Source organism: Caretta caretta, chromosome 7, assembly GCF_965140235.1.
Source record: "Caretta caretta isolate rCarCar2 chromosome 7, rCarCar1.hap1, whole genome shotgun sequence".
Lineage (NCBI taxonomy): Eukaryota > Metazoa > Chordata > Testudines > Cheloniidae > Caretta > Caretta caretta.
In genome coordinates this window covers 95,652,061-95,678,739 of record NC_134212.1, presented here as the reverse complement: position 1 = coordinate 95,678,739, position 26,679 = coordinate 95,652,061, and the positions used below count along the sequence as shown (strand labels likewise).

The 26,679-nt window shown below is 41.4% G+C and overlaps 1 protein-coding gene across 6 annotated transcripts in view; it reads left to right on the top strand.

Moving 5' to 3' along the window:
- The window catches only part of BLNK (B cell linker), a 141,689-nt gene that overhangs the window by 26,171 nt on the left and 88,839 nt on the right, over positions 1-26,679 (top strand). For all 6 annotated transcript variants that reach the window (XM_048857119.2, XM_048857115.2, XM_048857118.2 and 3 more), the window contains one exon: positions 15,859-15,905. In XM_048857119.2, coding sequence (XP_048713076.1) covers positions 15,859-15,905 — 47 coding nt within the window. The remainder of the gene's footprint in view (positions 1-15,858; positions 15,906-26,679) is intronic.

Below are 26,679 nucleotides of genomic sequence, written 5' to 3'. Positions count from 1 at the left end.
CCTGTTATCATTTCAGCCTCCCCTATGAGAGCAAAATGCAAAACATTAGTGCTCAAGGAATACAGAGAAGCACTTGGCTGCATAGTGGTGCACATGGCTTCTTAAAATGAGACACTGCAGTTCACAATGGTGATCTCAGAGTCAGTGGAGCAGGAGCAGCTGTTACCTATAATCCCCACTTTTGTTGTCCTCTGGCACCTCAGCATGCAAGTTAGATCAATTTAGATTCAGTGCAAATGCACTCACCGAAGGCAAACCTCTTCACAGGTGGGCATGGCATAGCATTTCTTTCCTCATCTAGTGACCCCTGATAACAGCAGATCCAGACCTGGGGAAGTCCCTCTCCATGTGACTCAGCCCTTCAGCCAGGTCACTTTAAAGTCTTTCCCCTTTCAGGGTAACAGTGTCCCACTCAGACAGTGCCCCACTTGACACTGGTCATCAATAGGACATCTTCTGCCCCTCCAGGGCTCCTCTTCTGTTCTACCTTCCTGTCAGAATAGTGACCCTAGGGATTCTTTCTGGAGTCATTTAACCAAATTCAAAAGCAACTGTGGCCCTTTCCTCATGCTTGGGATTTTAGTCCACCCTGTCTCTCTATTCTACTGCAGAACACTAACTCTCAGGGATTACCTCTCAGGAGACTTGCTCCTCGTCTGGATCCTGCTTTATGCCTTACAATCTGTCTGTCGGTTAGCCTTCCGTCAGGCTCACTTCAGGAATTTTCTGCTACCATCTTAAATCAGAACTAGGGTGTAAACTTTTTCCCTAAATTCCTTTGCTATTATCCAGGAAAAGACTAGAAAGACTCTTTTTCTTCTCACCCTGCAGTCTCCTTCTACTCTCGGTTTCCTCCCTTTATAGAAACTACCCAGCTCCTTCAGTGCTCTTCCTCATCATTAATTGGGCCTGGCCCATTCCCTGGGTGAAAACAGGTGTGTCAATTAGCCACTGAGGCCCACATTAAACATTTCAACATCAGTGCCCCATCACTCTTTACTACACATGCAGGAGTGCTGGAACAATTTGTGTAGTGGGGGTGCTGAAAGCCATTGAACCAAACTGTAAACCCTGTATATGATGGAAACCACTTCAAGTCAGAGCGTGCAGCAGCACCCATAGCACCCGCAGTTCCACCGCCTATGTACACATGGCTAGAGCAAGTGTTTGTGGTATAGGAGGGTGTCACAGGGTGGGCTGACCCCTTAAGGGGGTTGGACTCAGTCTACCTGTGCCTTCTCAGGTGCCTTCCCAGGTAATGGGTTTGGAAGCAGATAAAAGGGAACCTGCTCAGCTCATCTGGGGGTGGGGGATGTTGGTGTCACAGGGAAACTCTTGTAGAAGTGCAGGGTCAGAGAGGACTGAAGCAAAACCTTTCTAGCACAGTTGCCAACTTTCATGTGGTAAATAAGCACCCCAACTTTCCCAATAAGCCAAAAATCAAGCTAATCCCATTTCAAAATGAGGTCAAAACAAGCCAATCCCTAAGAACCCCAATACTCTATGTGACTAGCTCCCCCTGGTGTGCAGTCTGGGACTGTGGTGGGCCCACAGTGCACCCCTGAGTCTCTCTCCTGCTTGTCTCCCCTTTGCCCCTGCTTGCCGGGAGCTGATAAAAAAAAAAAAAAAAAGAAGCAACAAGCTACAAGCCAAACTAGCAACAAGTTAAAAACTAGCCAGCAAGCAACTCACAAGCCAAGTAAGCCAAAAACAAATCCGATTTCTGTGTTTTTTTCACAGATTTGGCATGTCTGCTTTCTGGCCAAGCTAAATAGAAAAACCTGGCTGGAGCTACTTGCAGTGAGGGGCAGGAGCAGACATATTAAGGTGAAGAGGTTTGAGAAACTGCCAGGTAGAAAAACGTGGATTTTGGGAAGGAGCAGTTGAGCCCAGCAGGGTCTGAAGAAACTCTGAAGTCAGGAAAAGGCTTGTTTTGATTTTAAGTTGACATTTGACCTGCAAAGTAGTTTTAATACAACAGACCAAGAATCTGGGTGCAGTTTTTGGGAAGATCAAGAAAGGGAAACCGAGGAAATAGCCGAGGCTGACACCGATCGGGTACGGTCTTTTTACAGAGTCTGTGTAAGGGGTTTTAACAGAATATACACCATGTTAGGTATCTCTAATTTGGGTGCAATACTTTAAGCAGCTGCGTGCCCCTTGATGCCACCACCAATTCCTGCAGAACCCAGGGTTTCTTTTAGTCAAGTACTAAGGGAGTCAAATACTTCTTATCTGAGGCAAGCATAGCTCTAGGTGTTTATGGCTGCAGACTCTGAATCAACAACCCTGGCTGGGATGATTTAACTGGGAATTGGTCCTGCTTCGAGCAGGGGGTTGGACTAGATGACCTTCTGGGGTCCCTTCCAACCCTGATATTCTATGATTCTATGATTCTAAAACAACAAGATTTCTCCTGATTGCTAATTTCTAGAGCTGGTTGAAATTTAGAATTTAAGTTCTGTAGCAGGGGTTCCCAATCTTGATTCGTGGCTTGTTCAGGGTAATCCCCTGGTGGGACGCAAGATGCTTTGTTTACCTGAGCGTCCACAGGTATGGCCACTCGCAGCTCCCAGTGGCTGTGGTTCACCGTTCCCAGACAATGGGAACTGCAGGAAGTGGCACAGGGTTAGGGTTAGGAGCTGCGGCCACTGGGAGCTGCGAGTGGTTGTACCTGCGGACGCTCAGGTAAACAAAGCATCCCACGTCCCACCAGGGGATTACCCTGAACAAGCCTTGAACTAAGTTTGGGAGCCCCTGTTCTATAGGAAATTCCAACATTAAGAAATTTCCTGTTGTCCCACACTGGAACAAAAAGTTGACATTTCCACCCTTTTGCACCATCCCCCCAAAATGAGAAGTTTTTTTAAAAAATTCATTCTGAAAGGATTGTCAACTGCTGGAAATGGCCCACCTTGATTATCACTACAAAAAGTCCCGTCCCCCGTCCCCCCCCGCTCTCCCACTGGTAATAGCTCACCTTAAGTGATCACTCTGGTTACAGTGTGTATGGTAACACCCATTGTTTCATGTTCTCTATGTATATAAATCTCCCCACTGTATTTCCACTGAATGGTTTTCAAAAGGTTTTCTCTCCCCCCACCCCACTGTCCTGCTGGTAATAGCTTATCTAAAGTGATCACTCTCCTTACAATGTGTATGATAATCAAGATGGGCCATTTCCAGCACAAATCCAACAAGTCCTGCTGGAAATGGCCCACCTTGATTATCATACACATTGTAAGGAGAATGATCACTTTAGATAAGCTATTACCAGCAGGAGAGTGGGGTGGGGGGAGAGAAAACCTTTTGTAGTGATAAACACCCATTTTTTCATGTCTGTGTGTATAAAAACATCTTCTGTATTTTCCACAGTATGCATCCGATGAAGTGAGCTGTAGCTCACGAAAGCTTATGCTCAAATAAATTGGTTAGTCTCTAAGGTACCACAAGTACTCCTTTTCTTTTTGCGAATACAGACTAACACGGCTGTTACTCTGAAACCTGGTGGCAACAGTTGATTTTCTTTGTTTTCTTTCTCAGCTCTTCCCTGGAGAGGGTGTAAAGGGGCTTAAGTGTACTCCACAGGAAGGAGTTCCCAAATGCTCCTTCTTGGGTTCTCAAAAGGTGCTTTTTGCACTTGGGTGGTGGCAGCATCTACCCATCCAAGGTCAGAGAAAAGCTGTAACCTTGGGAGTTTAATACCAGCCTGGAGTGGCCAGTAATCATTTTTAGAATCCTTGCGGGACCCCACCTTCTGCACTCAAAGTGCCAGAGTGGGGAATCAGCCTTGACGCTCCTTTATCTGGAGTGCAACTAACAGAGGCACCATATGTCCCAGGATAAAGTATGAACCCTTCCCCATTTCACACATTCAAGAAACAAATTTATTCAGAAGATTAATCTTCTGTCTCCTTTTAGGCCAGTTTTGTTCTTGCTGCCCAACGTGGAGGAGCACTGAACTTTAGTTTGTAGGGTTGGACAGTAAAGACACAAGAAAGACAGTCTAGGATAGCTAAATGTGTGCTGACCGCTTCTGTGATACAGGAAAGTGGAACCTGGCTCTTTCACATCTGCTCACAAATGAATAAATCACTGCCCAACACCCAACAGTGCTGGTGACATATGAAAGAAGAGGATTGGGCTTAAATTAGTTCAATCTTTGTTTTGCTGATAGGTTTGCTATCTGAAGGAGCTCAGTCAAAGTCCAAGTGATAAATTAAAACACACAATTTCATAGAATCATAGAATATCAGGGTTGGCAGGGACCTCAGGAGGTCATCTAGTCCAACTCCCTGCTCAAAGCAGGACCAATTAAGAGTTTGGAATTCTGAGCTAGACTTCAGAGGGAATTTACCTCTAAATAATATACACCACAAGGGTATTAATAGAGAAACTATGATAACTTTATTTTCAAGAGAAAGTTACTTGGTTATTTCCTGACACTCCACCAAAATCACATCAGCAGGAAATGTAATGCATTAGTGTTTCTTCACTTTAAGGAATGATAAATGATTATGATAAACAGTGTGATGGCTCAAAATCTATTAAAAAATGCATGGAATTACCTGTGTAAAAATGAAGTCAGTCATTCAGAAAGATCTTGCGTCCCAATGGGGAAAATGACAAATATGCTTTTGCAAGGCTACCAATACGTCTCCATAGATGCGACAAAAATAGGCATGGTTGTTCCCATGAGAAAAACAATGTTCCACCTTCCAGTACAGATGGAAATCTACCTATGACCCCAAGTCTTTGTACGGCTTTGCACAAAGCCCTCAGAAAGTATCAGACCATTAGATAACCTAAGCCACTTTGACTGAGAGAGAACCATTCCTGAAAACAAAACAGTAGGAGCGATTCCTGCTGTTTGATGTGATCACAGCAAGCTCAGGAGGTCCCTTCTCAGAAGTTTTGGTTACACCAAACACTGCCAGGATTTTTCACACTTTTGGTCTCATACCAGTTTAGCGCCAGTGGAGCTAGCAACGATCAGAGCCCTAATGCAAGTCAGGTACAGACATTGTTATGATCATGTCTTAGTGGTAAGAACACCTGCATGCAGTCTACACCAGTGCTTCTACCATTGTAAGCACTAGTGAAGCTGCACCCGTGTTAGACCAAGTGTGGGAGTTCAGTCTACACTGAACAGTTGCAGACAAGGCTAGTATGGTTGATGATCATGTTTGGAATAATTCTTAAATATGGCTACAGGCCTCATTCCAGTGGGACATGTTTTGCATCCAAACTTGAAAGGTGTAAAACTGAGGAAACAGTGCTAGACTACGATGGTATTGGAGAATAGTCTATGGCAGAATTTTGTTAACAATATAATCCGGTCCATACTGGACAGAGAAACTCTGCAACAAACAGGATTGTTGTTGGCAAGTAGTTATATGTTCAAGCAGTAGCGTGGACACAGCTAGAGTTACATAAGCACTGGTACATACTTAACCATTCAGTCTTATGTCATCCTTCAAGATGACCAGAATCTACATGGAATTGAAGTATTTAACCAAAACTATGCCACCAATTTTTTGTTTCCTTTGAAAATATGCCACTTTCAAAAATAATTGTTATAAACTGAATGAGTTGAATAGACCTTTTCAATAACTTTTTCAAAATATAAATCCCAATAAATACATTTTAATGCTTTTTGCAAAAAAGTTCCAATCTTGAAACTAAAATTATGAAATTCAGCTTTGCTGTTACTGCCCACTTCCAACTACATCTCCAAGGAAGTAATTTTCCTTTTCTTCCTCTTTTAAATTCATCACTTCTTTCACCCAGCCTTCTATTGCTGGTGTCCTACAACTTAGTATCTGAAGAGAGACTAGCTAGCCTAAGTGTTTTTCAACAATTTCCCTTCCATTAGTTGTATGTTGTATGTCCTTTACCAGTAAATATTATACCCCTAAGATTAATTATCTAATAACATTTAATTTGCCATTGACTATTATTAAAGTGTTATTTGTATTGTGGTAGCACCTAGAGGCCCCAACTAGAAACAAGTGCTTAACTTTACTTGAGCACATGCTTAAGTGTTTTGTTTGAATGCCTTGTCTAAATTTGCACAGGAAGTCTGCAGCAAATCCTAATCTGCTAATCCAGCCCTTAACAACAAGGCTGTCTTTCCCCTCCTAAGGATTCTTACACATTTTGTGTGGAGACTGTTTTCCTCTGTTTATTCACAAAGCAGCTGTATTGCTCCTGTAAAATATCCTGCTGATGTGCCTTACCCTGACATATGGGGGGGGGGGGGAAATCACTTCTGGGGTGAGAGTATTGTTCTCTTCATGTTCATTCTGTCCTTTTCCTTTCTAATGAATCTGCCAATAAGGGTGACAGTAGCTTTGTGATATGAACATCTGCTCACTAGAATCCAACTGACACCACAACTGATTTCACATAGGTCACATATTGATAAATGGGGTTAGATTTAATTTGCTGAACTGAAGGTAAAAGACTGTAATACAAGGAGAGGAGGTTTCCTTGTTCCATATGTGATATTACAGTCTTAATGGGACCAGACTGCTGTTATAATCTCCTGTAGTATAGTAACAGCTGATAAATCTGCTTTGCAACCTCGAATTGCAATAGAGCTACCTTTCAAGTACATTTCCTATTACCACCACTAGATGTCATACTTTTATACACTTTAAAGTGGCTAGAACAGGAGTACTTGTGGCACCTTAGAGACTAACACATTTATTTGAGTATAAGCTTTCGTGGGCAACAGCCCACTTCATTGGATGCATAGAATGAAATATATAGTAAGAAGATATATATATATATACATACAGAGAACATGAAAAAGTGGAGTAAGAGGCTAATTAATTAAGATGAGCTATTATCAGCTGGAGAAAAAAACTTTTGTAGTGATAATCAAGATGGCCAATTTAGACAGTTGACAAGAAGGTGTGAGGTTACTTAATATGGGGAAGTAGATTTAATATGTGTAATGACCCAGCCACTCCCCGTCTCTATTCAAACCCAAGTTAATGGTATCTAGTTTGCATATTAATTCAAGCTCAGCAATTTCTCATTTGATTCTGTTTTTGAAGCTTTTCTGTTGCAAAATTGCCACCTTTAAATCTGTTACTGAGTGGCCAGAGAGGTTGAAGTGTTCTCCTACCGGTTTTTGAATGTTATGATTCCTGATGTCAGATTTGTGTCCATTTATTCTTTTCTGTAGATGATTACATTTAAAAAATTCCCTCACACTTTTACAACACAAATACATTCCATTGGTCTCCCATCTTTGCTGGCAAAAAATTTTGAGAGCTTGAATATAAACTATAATGCCTAGGTCTTAATTCCAGGGTTGCCAGGTTTTTATTGTCCTTCCTCTGCTCTTCCATTTTCCCTATGTTGCACCATTTTACCTTTACCTGAGGAAGACACCAAGAAGTTCCCACTCCAAATTTTATTCCATGAATCAGCCAGTATAAAATACATTGACATCATTCACCCCAAACCACTGCCAAATCACTATTGCCTTGCATTTTTTCCTGGTGGAGAATACTGAGATCTCACTCAATGAGAACACTGAATAATATGCCATTTTTGACTAAAGAAAGTCCATGTCGCCCCTGACAGAGTATGTCCAACGCACAATTCTGTTCCAGATGTGGAAGCTGCAGGATGTACATGATCCTGGAGCAGGTATCTGAAAAGAGCTTTGTTTGTATGAAGTGGTGATTGACAGAGCTGAGGGAAGAGAAGATCTGAGGTTTGGAGATGCAGATGGAAACTATAATTGAGTTTCAAAGGGAATTTGCGCAGATGATGGAGGGAAGGAAAGAGGAGGCTGAAGGGAAAGGCCAAGACTCACAGATGCAAACTGGACTGAAGAACTCTGAGGGGAGATTCCTGGGTGAGGAAAGTGGCCAATGGAAACATGTGACTACGAGAACCAGGCAGAGGAAAAGTCTGGATAGTGAAGAAGAAATAGGGCTCAGGAAGAGGTTTGCTGAGTTGGAAAATCAAGAGGTGGCACAGCAAGCAGTAACTGAAGGTGGAAGGACAAGGAAGAAGTGAAGAGTGGCTAATCCTATAAGAAGAAGTGAAGAGCCAAAAAGAAGGAAGGCCAAAGAATCACACTATCACCAGGAAAAAAAGGCGGATCTCCATAAATGGTGACTCCCTACTAGGAAGAACAGACAGGCCTGTCACCAGAGCTAATCCAGAGAACAGAAGGGTGTGCTGTCTGCCAAGCTAAGATACAGGATGTGGATCTGAGGCTGAAGAGGATCCTAATAGGAGCAGGAAAGAATCCACGGATTCGCCTTCATATGGGAACAAATGATTACAGCTAAATTCTTGCTGGAACGTATCAAGGGTGACTAAGCCAGGCCCAGGAAAACACTTAAGAAAATGGAGATAAAACAAGATTATGATGATCAACAGATGGCTCAGGCAGTGGTACTATAAGGGGAGATTTGGGATGTTTGACCTCTGGGAGGCATTCATGGACAGAGGACTATTCTCATGGGATGGACTCCACTTGAGTCGGGAGGAAATAGACTTCTGGGATGGAGGTTGGCACAACTAATTAAAAGAGCTTTAAACTAGGAACTTGGGGGAGATGGTTGGGAGATGCTCTTGTAATCTCCACTCCTGATTCTAACACTGCGTGGGAGGAAAGAAAAGGAAGAAAAGATACAGCAATGGAGAAAGGAACAGCAGTGGATAGGAGCATGGACATTAAGAGGAAAGATAGTGCTGATACCAATGAAACTAACAGTTAGGTGGGCGATACTGGCAATAGAATGATTATACCCAAGCAGGTGAGGAATCTGGGCAAAGCCAAGCAGAAACAACTAAGATGTTTGTACACCAATGCAAGGAGTCTGGGTAACAAAATGGAGGAACTAGAACTACTGATGCAGGGAGTGAAACCAGATATTATAGGGATAACAGAAACATGGTGGAATAGTAGCCATGACTAAAATACGGGTATTGAAGGGTATGCTGTTCAGGAAAGACAGAAATAAAGTACTGGTGTAGCACTATATGTGAAGACAAGCCCTTGGTGTGCATGTGGCATTTGGGTTATGAAGAATTCTCACTTCCTCAATATATCAGACCAACATTTATACCACATCCTGCAACGCCTTCATCACTAAAATATCCTGAACTGGAACTTGTCACATTTTTCATTGTGAATCATATTTCTGATTAATTTAGTCCCTTTTTCTGTTTGCTTGTATAATTGCTCAACTATCCCTTTATGGAAACAAATTACAGCCAATAGGGTCTTTAAGAACTGCTCTTGTTCACACACAGTCATCCTTGTTTGCATGCGAATGCGGGTATTCGTACAAAGGATAGCCCATTCCCCAATCCTTTGTTCTCAACAGAAATTTGTGTGTGTGAATGTTTGTGAATAGCAAGTCAAAAGGGAATGTGGCTGAAGCTGTTCAGAATCAGAAAGACCCTTCACAAACACTATTTCACAGAATTTGCCACCCAGCTCTAAGCTGAAGATGTACACATGCTAAATCAGAGAAATGAGTTGAGTTTATCAGCTTCAAAATAATTGACTTCTAGAATCTAATGTTCAGAGAATCCTCATTCTTCTCACAACACAGTCTACCACACAACTTTTATATATCTAAGATATTTGTATATGGTCCTGTTATAATATCTGAATACCTCACAAACTTCAGTCCTCACAACATTCCTGTGAATTAGGGAAGTCATCTTACCCCCATTTTACAGATGGGAAATTGAAGCAAAAAGAGACTAAGTGACTTGCCCAAGGTCCTTGTGACAGAGTGCTAAGAACCAGCAGCTGAAACAGCATTCTGATCTCTGAAAATCCAATTAGTTCTCCTGGAGATGCCTGATTGAAAGAAGAAATGGCTAAATACTAGTTCTGCCTGGGCTGATGAGAGATAATGAGCCTTTCAAAAGAGCACAGGAAGAAAGTGCAGGAGGAGGAGAGGAGGCAAGGAAGGGGAGGACAGACAGCAGAGCTGAGCCAGAATAAAGGGAGATCTCTGCATGGTGATATCTCTTCCCCCGCTTATAATTGCATGACACTGTAAATAGGAATTGCTGCATGGGACCATAAAAGGGTGGTGTTGGTGAAACACAAAAAAAGTACACCATGTAGGTGTCAGAGCCATTTATACAAGAAGACAGGAGTGAAGGGCTGCATGCTGTCATGGTCCTACAGAAAATTTATGGTAGAACAGGGACTTGAACAAAAGTCACCAGAGTCTCAGACTAATGCTCTACCAACTGGCCCACCACTCCTCTGAGAACCCATCATTCATAGACATGGTGACCTCTTACCTCCTTTTTATCCTAGTATGTACCATCATCAATGGCACTATAGATGTATGAAGTGGCTTGGATCTAGATATCCAGTGTGAAAATTGATCCACTCCCTCAAAAAAACGCTCTTATATCTCTTCTGGTATTGATCATTTTTCCTTCCCAGCATCACAGGTGAACCATGCATCAGCTACAGCTACTACTGTAGAACAAGTACAGAGACCAGGTGCTTTGAGATCTGGAGTCTTGACATCTCCTAAGCAGCAATATTCTGTCAGAGAATTAGAGACTGACATATATGTATGGACACCTGAAAAACAGCACATCTACATGTGCAGGAGTCAATTTACTTCCAAATCTATCAAGTCATATCAATCCTTTTGAACACTAACCCTTGAGAATATTATGTTGGGCTGACCATTTGAACCAGTATAATTTTCTGGTGCACAGTTTACACCAGGGAAGAACGCCACATGACTGGCTTTCTCTCTTAACATTTGGTAGTCCCTTTTGATTCCATCAGCATAGTACATGCATTTTTGGAGGCAGATATTCCAAAGTTCCTACATGGTCCCATGAAACTTTGGCCTGGAGCTGTCCAGTTATGTCAGACATCCCACCAAAACCCATAGTTTGCTTCCCTATATCTGGACTCACCAAATCAATGAAGCCTAACGATTAGCCGATGATTGTCATCTAGAAATAGAACAGAAAATAACTCTCAGTATTGGACATTAGGAAAAACTTCCTAACTGCCAGGGTGGTTAAGCACTGGAATAGATTGCCTAGGGAGGTTGTGGAATCTCCATCATTGGAGATTTTTAAGAGCAGGTTAGACAAACACCTGTCAGGGATGGTCTAGATAATACTTAGTCCTCCCATATGTGCAGGGGACTGGACTAGATCACCTCTCAAGGTCCCTTCCAGTTCTATGATTCTATTGTCAGGTGATGACAAGGTCAGCAATATAAATACATCAATTTCTGGTCAGACACTGAGAATCTTAACAAGCAATATGGTATGTGTGCAAAGCGAAGAGTCCAGAAAATCCCCAGTATTGTCAGGTAATGACAAGGTCAGCAGTATAAATACATAATTTTGTGGTCACATACTGAGAACCTTATCAAGCAATATGACATGTTTTCAAAGCAAACAATCCAGAGAATCCCCACTATCTCCATTTGAGCTAAAGTCTGACCCTTTACAGATTTCTAGTGATCTTCAATAGAGTTATCATATTTCAAGTTCCCAAATAAAGGACACTGCCAAGAGGAGGGTGTGGGAGAGTGGGTGCTGGTGGGGACATTTTGGGGATGCTGGAAGGGTGTGTGTGTACTGGGAGTATTGGAGGGATAATTTGGGGGGTGCTGGAAGGGTGTGTACACTGGGAAAAGGTATTTGTGTATGTACTGGGAGGAGAATTTGGAGGGGTGCTGGAGGGGTGTGTGTGTATGTACTGGGAGGGTATATTTGGGGAATGCTGGAGGGTGTATTTTGAGGTGCTGGTGGCTGTGTACATACAGAAAGGAGTATTTGGGGAGTTCTAGAGAGGTGAGTGTGACGGGAGGGGCATTTTGGGGGTGCTAGAGAGGTGTGTGTCCTGGGAGAGGTATTTGGGGATGGTGTGGAGGGGTTATTTGAGGGGTACTGGAGGGATGTTTGTCTACTGGGAAGGATATTTGGGGGGTACTAGAGAAGGATGCTGGAGTGGTATGTGTACTGGGAGAGGGTATTTGGGGATACTGGAAGACTGTGTGTATACTGGAAGGAGTATTTGGGGGTGCTAAAGGGGGATGCTGGAGTGTTGTGTGTGTACTGGGAGGGGGTATTTGGGAGTACTGGAGGGGGTACTTGGGTGGTGCTGAGTTCATGTGTGCACTGGGAGAGGATATTTAGGAGGTGCTGGAGAGGTTTTGGGTACTGGGAGGAGTATTTGGGGGTTGCTGGAGGGGGTGACTTCCGTGACTTCAGCCAGTGGTGGCCAGGAGCTGCAGGGTCTGTTGGGATACCCTGGAGTTTCCTGGCTACCACAGGCAGCAGGGGCCCCCCGGAGCTGCATCTGCCTAGCCACGGCAGGCGGTGTGGGGACCACACAGCTGAGATCCCCATTTTGTTATGGATATTTTTAGTAAAAGTCACGGACAGGTCACAGGCTTCTATGATTTTTTCTTTATTACCCATGACCTATCTGTGACTTTTACTAAAAAATATCCATGACAAAATATTAGTTTTATTCATAGCCACCCACTTTAAACCATCATGGAAAAAATGGCTCATAACCATGAGAGGAATCAATACCAAAACAATCCCTCTTCAGGGACATCTGGGAGGCTCTTCTATCAGCTCCCATTAATACCTCAGCTAGGAATTCCTGAACACTTAGCAGAAACTCTGAACCAAATGCTTAGGGTAAAACACGCCAGATCCCTCTACAGGGAACTTCTGAATCTTCTGTCAGGAGAAAAAATGTTTTGCCGCTCCAAGCAGCTAGAGGGAGCTTGTGCTCCTTAGAGGGTCTTTGTTTTTCTTTTAGTCAGTTAAATGTGTTACCAGAACCTTCCCTGCCACCTCATGGGTGGAAAACTAGAAGTCAGGGGACTGAAGAAGCGAGGAGCAGATGGGAAAGTAGTTGTCAGTTGTTAGCTAAAACAGAATTATTCAGAATTTCTCCACCGCCACTGTGGCTGGTTAATTACTTTAAGAGGGAGCTACACCAGAGGTGTAAAGAAACCGTAATACAGATAGTAAGGAAAGGGCAAAGCGTATTATGGTGACTAATTTGCTGAACATTAAAGTGGATTGTTCCTACAGTACCAAAGTTGCTAAACATAATACTGCTCTAGCTCTGGCACAAAACAAAAGTTAGTGAGGTCCTGTTGTGAACATTTAAAAACTGGACACCAATCTCATCAGTTCCAATTTATTTTAACTTCTTTTGAAGTATATATAAAGGACAGTATAGCATGTGTATATCTTTAATGTAAGCACATACCTATTAGGTTCTCTTTCAGTTTAACACAGGAAGCGCTAGACAACAGAAAGTCTCTCGTCTGCCCCATTTGCTGCTCATTATGTGTCCTGTAGCTGAACTCCCTCCAGGAAGAAACAATTTTAATGTCTTTGTCATTTACATATGCAACATATCCCAAGTCTTGCCAGTATGGGTCACATGCAGCACACATTATAACCTCTAAAACGGGTAACAATAGAGGTAGTGAATAATGAAAACTTGAGAGAAAGAGTCACCTCCCACAAACCATCATGTAATTTCCTGAATGCCGAGTTTGCATGGTATCTTTGTACTTTGTTTTAAGTCATGATTTTTCTTGTCACACAACTGTGATCAGGGATACAATCTGCTGCAAAAGTGAATATGTTAAACAAGCTGCAAAGAGGGGCTCACCTAAAACCATGGATTCCAATCCCCTCAAACTTTGGGAAGTTCAGATATGAACATCACAACTCAGGGCTAGCTCTAATAAAAACTAGAACTCTGAATCCAAACATTCCCCAGAGTAGGGAAAGGGGATCCAAATGTGAACCTAATATTGCAAGGAGAATGTCTATTAATTTTGTGTGTATGCGTGCGCACAGACACACACATGAGACAGACAGCTTTAGAGCCAAAATGAGAGAGTTCTCATGTGATTACTTCATTAAGCCGGTACTTCAGTTGTACTCCTAGCTGGCATCACTATAGACAGGGTTAGATTCCATCCTTGTGGCTTCATGCAGCCTTTTGGGGCACTAATATGATTCCAAATTAAATAATCCCTCTGGAGACTCTTGCAGTAGAAAAAATCAGAATATTAGTTGCAATTCACAGAGCGGTTTTGCCTTAGGAATTTTAATATACATTTCATTGATCGTAAGTGAGAGGATGACCAAAACTGCTGGTAAAGAAATGAAAATGAGCTGCTAGTTTTATGGTGAAAGTGGAGTGATCATGAACTAAAGGCATTGAATAAGATGTGTGGGGTTCTGTCTCCTCAGGACTAAAATGATTTAATGATAGAAGATAATGACATTAATATAATTGGTCACTTTTCTACAATGGGGATTTGGATGCTTGTTAGTTGCTGACTGTACTTAAACACATAAATGTGCCATATGTCAATAAGACAGCTAGATACTTTTAAAAGCTCCAAAGGAATTTGCTGATTTCCGGATGTGGCAAATCATCCACTAATTATTGTACACACTATGTGCAGTTCAGCAGCTGCTGTGTGTTACAGTATAATTATAGGATAAGTTTTAAAATATGGAGGGTTTTCTACTGTCTGAAATAACATATTTTCCAACATATTTCAAATAACAATGAGATGCAGATACACTTGTATTTAAATATAGGCTGAAGAGAAATGCTTTGACTCAGATCTTCCATGTGCATCACTTAATGTGTTCAATTCATTTGATTGTTGTTGCTCTAGTTACTCATTTTAATTGTATGAGTTTGGCATCAACTTGTCTGTAATGCCAAGGGACAAGTGAAGGAGGAAAACAAATGGGACAGCTTGTTTTTTTAAGAGTCAGATGGGCACAGTGAGAACTGATGTAAGCAAGTCAATTGTGTTACAATGAAGTCAGTATTGCTGAAGTCACTGGAGAGCACCAGTTTACACCAAAGCCTCAACTTCAAAGACTTCACATCCATCAGTCCTGTGCTTAGGGAACCTCAAGCCTCAACCTCAAGCAGGAAACCAATCCACTCCGTGCAATTTGTAAATAGAAATTGGGCTACAGTTCCTTCCATAATAAGGGTCACACTTGGGGCCTGCTGCTTCTGTTGAAATCAGTGGGGGACGCACCTCCCTCCCACGCCCCAAGAGTTCAAAGGTAGAGTGAGGTGAAGTGAGCTGTAGCTCACGAAAGCTTATGCTCAAATAAATTTGTTAGTCTCTAAGGTGCCACAAGTCCTCCTTTTCTTAGTGCAGTTGTCGTTACCACAAATGATGATTTTCACCACCACATGGCCACATCCAACACTGGGCTCAGAAATATCATTAGCAACTACTTAAAGCCCAGGCAGAAAGTTTGACTTGTATTCTGCTGTTCATTTCCTAAAATTGCAGATGAAGAGTGATACAAAACCCAGTCAAGTAACAGATCAAACTCTGACGTGTTTCTACCTCCCACCAGTTTTTATCCAAACCTCCCTGATTTCAATGAAAGCTCCTGAAGAGAGGAGAATATAGCTGGAAAGTCTGTGATAGAACAAGACAGGAGATCTACCATGCAAGATGGTTTATCACTTCTTTTTAAATAATCCATTAGCCAGTGCTTGTTAATCTGTGACATTCCAGGTTAAATTCGTAACTGCATGGTATGTGTGAGCTACCTGCCAGAAATGTTACCAAATGCTAGTCATAAAAAGTTAAGCTTTAACTCAGGCTAGATAGCCTAGTGACTTCATAAACTAAGGGCAAATTTTAAAAAATAATTGCTTGATTCAGAACTTCAGACAATACACTGGTCTCAATCTAGATTAACCCTTTAATTTGTTTTTTAAAATATATATTTTCTTGAAAATATTTCTTGATGAAAAAAATATTTTCTTTTTTTCTCTCTTTTCAGAATATATCAGACTATGAGTTGAACAAATTCAATGTAATGCACCAACCGTAAGTCTCTTGTTCCTTTCTGCTTCCCCATTAAATAACCATTGTTCCTTTGCATATTGTCACTCTTTTTGTGGTAAATAGGTTGACACTGAGAATTGTAAGCTCCTGTCCACTGCATAGTAAAGATTGTAAGTAATTTGGGTTGAACTTTCCCAAAAAGAAAGGTGATAAAATATTTGCAAGAATACTGACCCAGATCAGCTGACAAAATAGTCATTTCAGTTGCAGCAGCAGTTATTCTTGTGCAACAGAACGCTATCAGGGAGAACCACAAGAGGAAGAAAAGTACAAAGTTCAACTTTAACATTCAGCTTTTCAGGTACACCAAGCAGGTTTCATTTTGCACTGATTTTCAGTTGAGTTCATTTCCCAGATAGGCATCATAGTAAGTGGCCAGGTTTTCAATGGAGCTCTGCAAATAATATGATATTTTGAAAATCTTGTGCACCACTGATTGCTGCTGCGTGTGTCCCTTATTTAAGTACATGCATGGGAGCAGAGTTCTTTTGAAAATCTGGGTTGTGATCTTCTGAAACTCATGTGAACTCTGCAAGAGCAACATTGCTATGATAATCCACAATGTGCATAGACTGCAGATAAAGAATCAGTTCAGTGAGGTAATGCTGATAGCATGGAAACCACATTGCCTATTGCTGTATATTATTCAGAACAGAGCCCAAATAATAACCATTTACCCAAACACTTTCACTGGGTGTTTGGATAAAATCAGGTCCAAATCCAAACCATTCAAGTTTTCTTTTCGGCAATCTCTATTTTTCAGTCAATTTAAAATCTACCTTCCTTTTGTATGAGATGGCTCAGAGGATTGGTAATGAGCTTAGAGGGGCTAGGTCACACAATCATATCTAGCACAGGCTGCAAATGACCAGAAGTTATTACTATTCAACAGCCTATGTGAAACAAATGTGTGGGTGATCTCCATAAAGCTCCGAATGAGTGAATGTCATACACATATCATTTGGTACAATATTTATAGGCAACTCCCCATGGTAATATTTTATATTTAATTATCCTTTAGAATACCAGTAGTATTGTAAAATTATAAAACAAGCAATTTTGATTCTAAGGTTATGAAACGCTTACACACACAATTTGTGGCCACTTGAATCTGTCTAATATTTTTAATATTTTGGGATATTCTCTCTCTTGGATGCCTTTGGACACACAGAAATATCAGTGTGTTTTCTCTGTGAAACAATGAAAGCAGGAAGACATGGATATTAGCTGATAAAACGTACACTGTCAACTATGATGAAGCATGTATTTTACCTCCTGGCTTTTTATCCTGTGTTATATCTTTTTCTTATCTCTGATAAAACACTATATCTGCTTTAAGAACAGAGCTATCTTCCAACGTCTCTCTCCCTGTCAATAAGAAGCTTGTTTTTCCCCATCATAACTTCATTCCTACTGATAAGACTTTGAAAACAAAGGAAGTTAATATTTCCCTGGACTTGTTTTAATAATTAACTAAATGAATAAGGAAATGTTAGGAGGACCTTCATGTAAAGTAATTAAAATCTAATGGGATGTCATTTCATTAGGAAAATCAGAGAACATTAATAATAAGTTGACTGAAGCTGCGACCTTTGTTTCTGTGATACACAAAGCACACACTCAAAAAGTTGGCCCATTTTTCTATGAAAAAGTTTCACATGCGAAAAAAAGCAAAGAAAATGGATGATGGAAAATATGTAAGGGTTTGCTTGTTTGTAGAGTTTTCTGGTTTTTCATACAAAATGGCTTCTTTAAAAACACATCAAATGCATGAAGAATATTTGTTTTTAAGTCTGAGATATTTAAACCAAAATGTTATTTGCTTTTTTAGCAGTTTAAAATGAAAGGGAGACACCCCTTGAAATTTGCTGAGGCGTGAAGCAAAAGAGAACAAATGATTTTTTACACAGAAAGTTAGCCATAAATGTGCAACTTTAATGAAGGTAACATAACAACAATCTAATGCTCGGTGAACAATACCCCAGGCAGTGGTTGAAAGATGGGGAGAACCATGGTGGCCCCATTCCATTACTGGAATCCCAGTTTTCAGGACTCACATAGTACTGCATTCTTGAATGTCCAAGGCCTAAACTGGCTCACCTAACCCCAAAGCCTATATGAGCTTTTCTAATTAAGTTTGCGGTCACAGCAGGTCCCCCACAACTGATTTATTCCTAATAATAGAATACAGGAACACAAACTGCCATACAAGATCTGACCAGTAGTCCAGCTAGCCGTATATTCTCTCTGGCCAATATCAGATGCCTCAGTAGAAGGTGCAAGAAACCCTGCAGCAGACAGCTATAAAATAACCTACCCATAGGGAAAGTTTCTTCTTAACCTCCATTAGTTACAAGTTGATTTATGGCCTCGGACTCCCATAGACATAGGCACCCCTTCCAAACTCTTGGCCTTCACTTTGTGTATTTTTTAAATCCTTTTTACTGTAGCTCTAGATGTAACTCTAGATCAGTGGTTCTCAACCAGGGGGCCGGGGGGCCGAGCAGGTTTCAGGGGGTTCACCAAGCAGGACCAGTGTTAGACTTGCTGGGGTCCAGGGCAGAAAGCCGAAGTCTCACTGCCTGGGGCTGAAGCCCAGGGCCCTGAGCCCCGCCACCTACGGCTGAAGCAGACGCCTGAGCAGCTTAGTTTCACAGGGCCCCCTGTGGTGTGGGGCCCTGAGCAATTGCCCTGCTTGCTATCCCTTAATGCCGACCCTGGCTTTAATATGCAGACAACCAGTTGTTGTGGCACAGGTGGGCCGTGGAGTTTTTATAGCATGTTTGGGGGGGGCCTCAGAAAGAAAAAGGTTGAGAACCCCTGCTCTAGATAACCATAAAACTGGAAAGATGCTGAGGCTAGAAAACTAAGACCAGTCTGAGGGCTAAAACTTGTAGTTATTCTACGTTATAGTATGTGATCCTGCAAGAACTCACAAATTAACCAAGGGCAGGCTGCATCAGTGTATAGGTGGGAGTCCAAGTAATCCCCTGGGTGCTGCAGTAAGTGGTGGTGGTGATTCAGTAGAAGACTCTCCTTCCCTCCCAGTTAGTACTGAACATACACCCCAATAGGAAAAGGTAAAGCAAAAATTACAAACTTTATGCTATGGGAAAGATTGGTTGTAGTCATTCTGCTTCTAGCGGACACTCTGAAACAGACCTTGTCTACATTAGACTTCTCTGGGAAACCTCCCAGTGTGTATTCCACTAGTAGAGCTCTACTAGCATTGACAACATTGGCAATGCTGGTGTAGAGCTACATTCCCGAGGACTTACAATCATGTCATCTAGACCTAAGCACAGTTAGTGGACACAGTAGTAAAATCACCAATTACCTGTCTATACGAGCACTCCGACCTGTGGTTATGCAATAATGAGAAATATCCCCAGTGACACAGAGGCTCCTTGGCAAAGGCTCCCTTGTTCTTTGCAGAAAACTCTCATCTCAGCCCCGACAAACTCTGCACCAAACATGTCTTACAGGATATTTATCCATAAAGAATAACATGCAGGGTATCAACAGAAAGCTTGTAACTTGTTAAGATTCATAATCATTGAGAGAAATATGTATGGGTAATACTAAGAAATAATGTATTTATATTGAAAGTAAGGTTTATATGGACTTGGAGTAAAAAGTTAGTCACCACGGGACAATACATGAGTGGGTAATTGTCCATTAAGGCAGGGGGGGATTGTCACCTCACACTGGTGAGTCCATGACATTGCAAGGCTCAATTGTATAGCCTTGTTCCATCCCAAGACTTTCAATGGAAAGCCACCAGAGACAATTTCCAACAATTGAAACCACTTGGAGTTAAAAAAGGAACATTACATCAAACGGGATCACCCTGCCTATGAATAAAGACAAAAGACTGTTTCAGTACAACATGGAGTGGGGAAAGGCAGAACTCTGGATTCTTGTACTGAGCAGACATCTTAGGGAGCAGGAATTTTCTCATGAAAAATGGGCCCCTGGTTCCTGTGAAGCCAGCCAACTCTACAACAGACTGAACTTTGGAAGAAACCCTTTATTAGATAGGAAAGGTAACTATTGCTGAGTGTAGACCCAGGTTCACATTTTATTATTTTGTTTTCTATTCCATCACTTTCTTGTGTTTCTAGCAGAATTTCTATTCTTTCTTAAGGAAACCTTTTGTTTCATTACAAGTACGCAGTTATACAGTATCAGGGAGTTTAAGGTAAAACTGGTAAAATGGGGTACAACTGCTCCTTTGTGCAGGGAAGAGGATTTGATATTTCTGTGAGTAGCCAGTGTCAGGGATTCGAGAACTGGAGTGTTCTTCTTGGTAACCTGCGAGGCAAAGACAGTGCTTGAGTCGCTGAAAGGCTGGTGATGTTAGGGACCTAACACCCAGGCAGGCAGACACAGGGAAGACTCCCTCACTCCAGAAGCAGAAGGTAACAAGATGACTCTCAGTGCTGGGTGTCCTGAGAACTGTCACACCCCACTCCCCCACAAAAAAAAAGTCTAATGGAGATGCAGCCTTTGAGCACTTCAGAAGCAGTCCTAGGGGGCATATACTTATCCCCTGGGTTACGGCTGCTGAGGTAGCATCTTGATTTGCTCTCCAGTTATGCATTCCAGTCAGCCTTGGCTACAGGTTTAAATTCTCTGGAAGGAGTTCTGCAGAGTCCACTCTTCTGGGAGTCTGGTGAAATATGTTTTCAGACAGTGGGACATTTCTATTTTTCACTCTGCAAATCAGACTATAGGTCAGACACTGTCACTCCGATACCCTGGAGTCCTCCTGAAATTCTCAGGTATTTGACAACACTAGTATTTGACAACTAGCTAGTGGAGGTGGTATACCCAGCTGTTGTGGTCAAAAGCAGCTTTATTCAGGGTTGAAATTCATTGCAGAAAAAAAAAAAGATATCCAGAATAGGACATTACTTTCAAGAATGTTGTCTAAGACACATCAGTTTCCACTCTTGGGGAAACGTATCAAAAAGCCTCGCACACAAGTACCAGCGTTCTGAAATAGCCTTTCCAAAGATGCTCACTTATGTCTTTAGTGGAAAGCATAAGGCTGAGTGTGAAATTTGCAACTGAGTATGCTGCAAAACTGACATATAAGTCTTAGATATAATTGAGTGGTACATATCCATAATTTAGAAATAAATATATAGAGAGACAAAATTATAGCTTAGTCTCTTAGGTGTATAATTCAAGATTTCTAAAGTTAGGTGTTTACACAGACAGGATTTCAGAATACTCTGGTCACTCATGTTAGGGACAATTAAATTAAAAGGCCTTCCTCAAAATGATTAGAGATAAGTCCCACACCAGAGTGTGAAATGACAAACTCCCCAGCCCCAAACACTAGGGTGGGGTTTTCAAAACTGGGACATATGTTTAGGGAACATCTCTCTGTAATAGGCAAAACAGACACCACCACTCCCCCTCCCTGAATTTGCACATGCCACATTGTTACGTAAGTAACAGACTCCAAATCTGATTTGAACTCTCAGTGGCTTTGGCCTATTTTATTTATATATGGTAGCACTGAAAATACCTAAGATGCTGTGCAGTAGGTGAACCATGGTGACCAGCCTATAATTACAGGCCTTTTATAATCATCATGTGGGCAGCAACTGGATTCCTTGCTTTGAAATCTACCACTTTTCACTGTAGTTCTATATAGCAGTTGTCAGTTTACACTATAACCAGGAATATTATGGTATTCATGAAGCACAGATTCAATAGTTGAGACTGATCTCTGGATCCTTTTCTAACATCTTTTTCAGTTTTTTTTGTGGGGGAAAATTGGGCTGAAATTTTCCATAGTTGGTTTCCAAGCAAAGGAGGCTCCCTACACTCTGGGAACTTAAGAGCAAAATTGGTTGAGGTATTAGAAAGAGTTATATCTGCATTAACAAAAAGATATTTTCCCCATAGATTCCAGCTGAAATGTTTGCACTTGTATAACTCAAACTGTTAGCAACAGAACCTTTAGATTTGGCTGCTTCTCTCCCCATCCCTCACCACTTTTAATTCCTCTTCAGGAAAGGCAAAACAATCCAAAAATGTATTTTCAGCATTTTTAAAGCTATGAACATTATCGTGCCCATGGAGCTTAATTCACGGTTGCTCCAGCTCCTTTATGCTGGGAAAAGGGCTGGAGTGGTGTCAAGGGGCTCTAAAAGCCTGTATCTGGCCACGGCAGGGTTCTCATTGCACAGGCACTGCAGACACCAGCCCTAAGGCTGCCTTCCTAGGACCACCTCACGAGGCTGGAAACAGTCAAAGAAAGGTTTCAGAGTATTTGATTATGTGCTTGATTGCTATAGCCTAATTTTATCTTAATGTTAGGGTTAAGGATTGGTACTGCACTACTTAAATCAACAGAATTTTTAACATAGACTTCAATGGGCACAGGGACTCATGCCCTTAACAAATAATGTAGGTTGAAAAATTGTTTTAAATGTCTGAACTTCTGATTACTGCCTCTTTAAGGGAGAAGCCACAGTCTTGAAAGCTTGTGACTTTCTTCATTTGCACTTTCACCCTCAATGAAGCTGAAAAACATATTGTAGGTGGTGCTTTCTAGCCTGGTAATTAGAAACTAGGCAAAGTTTTCCCTTCTCATTAGTGTGTATGTTGTTATGGATAAGAACATAAGAACAGCCATACTGGGTCAGACCAAAGGTCTGTCTAGCCCAGTATCCTGTCTTCCGACAGTGACCAATGCCAGGTGCCCCAGAGGGAATGAACAGAACAGGTAATCATCAAGTGATCCAACCCCTGTTGCCCATTCCCAGCTTCTGGCAAACAAAATACTAAAATTACCTTCTTGTCTTCTGATACCCAGTACTGACTCAGGCATGCAGCTTTAAATATTCAGAGATTTTGTTCTCTTGCTTTTTCTTAGTTTCCTGTTGTGCTTTAAATTATCCCTTTTAAATCTTTATATCTAGGCTGAAAATGGACACTACCATGATGAATTGTATTGAAGGTTTAGATTTTTCTCTTTTAACACAATACCCTCCCAAATGGTAAAAACATGGACTGAAAAAGGCTTCTATCCCCCACCACATTAGTATCCTGTAAATATTTCACAGGGCACCTTCTCAGCTGCTGGGTTGAAATGTGCAGCAGTACAAATACTCCACAGAAAAGGCTTTAATCACAGTAAACTTGAACAAAACACTTTGTATTTATTCATTCATTTTTGGCAAGGGAGAGCAGAATTTAAGTATTTGACAGAAGAGTTTCACCCACCAATCACAGGGCAGAATATTCATAAGAGCAGTCATTGCCTGTTTATAAGAAATAACTCAGAATAGTTTCCTGTTCCTTTAAAAAAATAGCTTTAACTTCTTAGGCTTTTCTTTAAGTAGTACTGAACGGTATCCTTAGCCTTTCAAAAAGTCTGACAAACTCTCACAAATATGCTCTAAGATGGCTACATATTAATATAAACTACAAATGTGTAGACACACTAAATACATTGGACGTGAAATAACTGTGGAAACAAGCATGTATTTGCCTTTCTTTCTCAACAAAAATAAAGATGTAGCCTATAATTATTACAGTTGGAAGTTGTGCAGAGAAAAAACAGCTAACCATGGATACTAATTGTTGGGGGTCACCAGGGGAGACTATTGCACATAATTGTACAAGCTTTGTTTGTAAATGACTTAGCAGTTAGATTTTTAAGAAATGTGAATTGTTAGGTGTCAGGCAGTTCTATTTCTAAAAGCTGAGAAGACATGTAAAGTTTGTATTTTCTGTCCAAGTCTCTGTGACTGAATCCTTAGTTATAGAGCTACTACTTTTCACATTACCAATGCAAGCAAACAAAAATATTACAGCCAGTTATGAGATTCAGTGATTTGCAGATTCAGTGGCTGCAGGGGCTTAAAGTGGAAATGCATTATTATATGGGTAGTATTTTTGTTGTGTGGCTTCTCATTGTTCAGTTGAGCACACCCTTACCTCTAGGCCAGAAGGGCAGGACTTCAAGTCCCATACAAGGACCTCGCTGCATGCATAGTATTGTGTCAGGATTACCACCATTGCAGTACTAAGGAATGCTGTACTAGTTGAGATATATTTGACATAGTCAACTTTTCCAGTGGGGGCAAAGGAGGGCAAAAATGATATGAAATCGAGTTGAAATTTCTCAATTTGATGAGAAATTCTGCGAAAAATGTCCAATGAGACAAAAATTGTTCAATTGCTTTCCAAATTTTTCTCTTATACCAACTGTCATTTTACAGACAATTAAATTAAATTAAACTATAAGGGAATCCTGACTGAAATCTCTTGACTTAATTCGAGCTACTGGAGAGAACTGAGGAGGTATCAGAGGACTTAAACAGAAAAGTCTTGTGTGTGCGTGCTTGTTTGCATGCTCTCTCTCAGCCTGTAGCTGCATGGCCTCCTGAGTCACAAGAGTCTAGAAGAGATCTCAAAGAAATGAACTCTCAGTATCTTTTACCTCTCCAGGGCTGCCCAGGATCTAGCATTTCATATGACATTTGGCAGCTGTGTCATACAGCCCTGCCGTGCTGCTGGATCCTCACACCTCCATCCAGCTTGGCTGTAGTTCTTCCTCCCAGCTACCCACAGGGACTACTGCAGTAATAGGTCAGAAGCTACCTGATCAACTCTCCTCACTAGCACAACTGCCCCTGCCAAGTCTGCCAAGGAAGCAGCAGCAGCTGAAAGCAGGATTGAGAGTAGGAGGAGGTACCAGTGGAAACTGGCAGTGGTCAGTCTAGAAGGTACGGGGGAAAGAGGGGGAGTTTCTGGCCCACGCTTTCCACAAACTCCCTTTTCTGCCACAGATTCTCCCTTATATCCTTGTCTCCCCAACAATGCTGCTCTCCTAAGATTTCCCATCTACAATTCTCCCATGCTCTTCCCCAAACTACTGTCTCCCTCTCTTGCCTGCAGTGACAGACAAATCTGTTCTTGCCTTCCTCTCCCACCCACACCAGCTGCCCCTGCTTGGGAAAAAACAGCAAGAAATGTCACACAGGATGGAGCTTTGCCTCTCTCCTTGTATCATAATTCCCAAAATGTTTTAGCTGATTGTTAGCAATGCATTTCCTGGGAAATCCACACAGCAGGTTTCCTCAGTGGTGTATGTTTTTGTCCATAGTGTAAATAAATCCCATCAGTGATTACACACAAAACACTATGTTAAAAGAACAGTAAAAATACAAAAATCACATGTTAGGCAACCTTAATTCTAGATTTTCCTATGCTCTAACAGCTCCACCTAGAATAATTTTCCTTGAGTAGATTGCTTATGCTTTGGGGCATGTTATCTAGGTGCATCTAGTAAGAGGTGGGTCTGTTTATTCCCCATTAGCAGGGATAGCTAGGAGGGTGAATCGCAGACCCTTATTTCTCTAAATCTCACAGATTCTTAAGCAGAGACAAGGTGGGTTATGTAGTATCTTTTATTGGATCAACTTCTGTTGGTGAGAGAGACAAGTTTTCGAGCTTATACAGAGCTCTTATTCAAGAACACTTGTCTCTCTCTTATCAACAGAAGTTGGTCCAATAAAAGATATTACCTTGCCCAGCTTCTCTTTCTAATAACCTGGGCCCAACAATTCTATAACAACACTGCATAGACCCATAAGCAGGCAGTTTGAGCTGCTCTGATACAACATTAACATTCCAACTGTCTCGTAACAGTGAGTGTTTTCTTTAGCACTCTGTACCATCCCAAATAGTGAAATTGTGCATGCTGTTCTATCCAATCCTAATATGCAGGGGGAGGGACCTTCCTTTATTTTAATGAGGATTGTCTCCATCTGTTAATAATAATAATTTGTGCTTAGATGGTATTTTCTAGCCAAGAATTTTGAAGCTTTTTGCAAACATTAGTGAATACTGCCTTACAAATACCCCTATGAGATGGTTGAACATTACTACCCCCATTTCATAGCTGGGAGAAACTGAAGCACAAGAGATGAAGGCCAAATTTGCCCAAATTGAGATGCTTTGGGCCTGATTTTAGAGGTACTGAGCACCCACATTTCTCGTTCATTTCATTTGCACTTACAGATGCTCATCACCTCTGAAAATCAGGCCCAAGATGACTCAAACTGGGCTCTCAAAAACTGAGACAAACAAAATTAGAGACCATTTTTGAAAGCGTAGGCCCATATGACTTGCTCGTGTTCACACAGTAAGTCTGCAGCAGAGCCAGGAATAGTACCTGAATTTCCTGACTCACAGACCAGTAGCTTCCTGTGCCTCCACAAGTTCTTTCCCCACCACATCAATTGATTTGCTTTGCTTTGCTCTCCTCTATTGTAAGAGGGCATTTAGACAACAGAACACAAGATGATGTAGTTTCAAATCAGTGGTCTTTCTTCCCTTTTAAAAAGTTATATTTGGTAAACCAGAAAGCGCTGCACCTGGCACTCACAATTCAGAAGAAAATAACTTCTGGTTCACTCGAGCATTGAAGTGTGAAGAATTGTTAATTTATAATCTCATTTGAGCTGATTTCCGCATGTGCAGAGGCTCAAGCACACAGGGCACAGGAAACAGAACAGATGTCTTAGCTCATTTCACTCCAAGCCTGAGAACTTGAGTCTTCCCATTTAAAAAAAAAAAAACTACATTATTTATTTACAATATGTTATCACCACATACTTATCTACTATGCAGGAGAGTATTCCATTTTTCTCTTCTTAGGCTGACCACTAGGATAAACAGTAAAAGTAGCAAAAAGAACGAGGAGTACTTGTTAGTCTCTAAATGC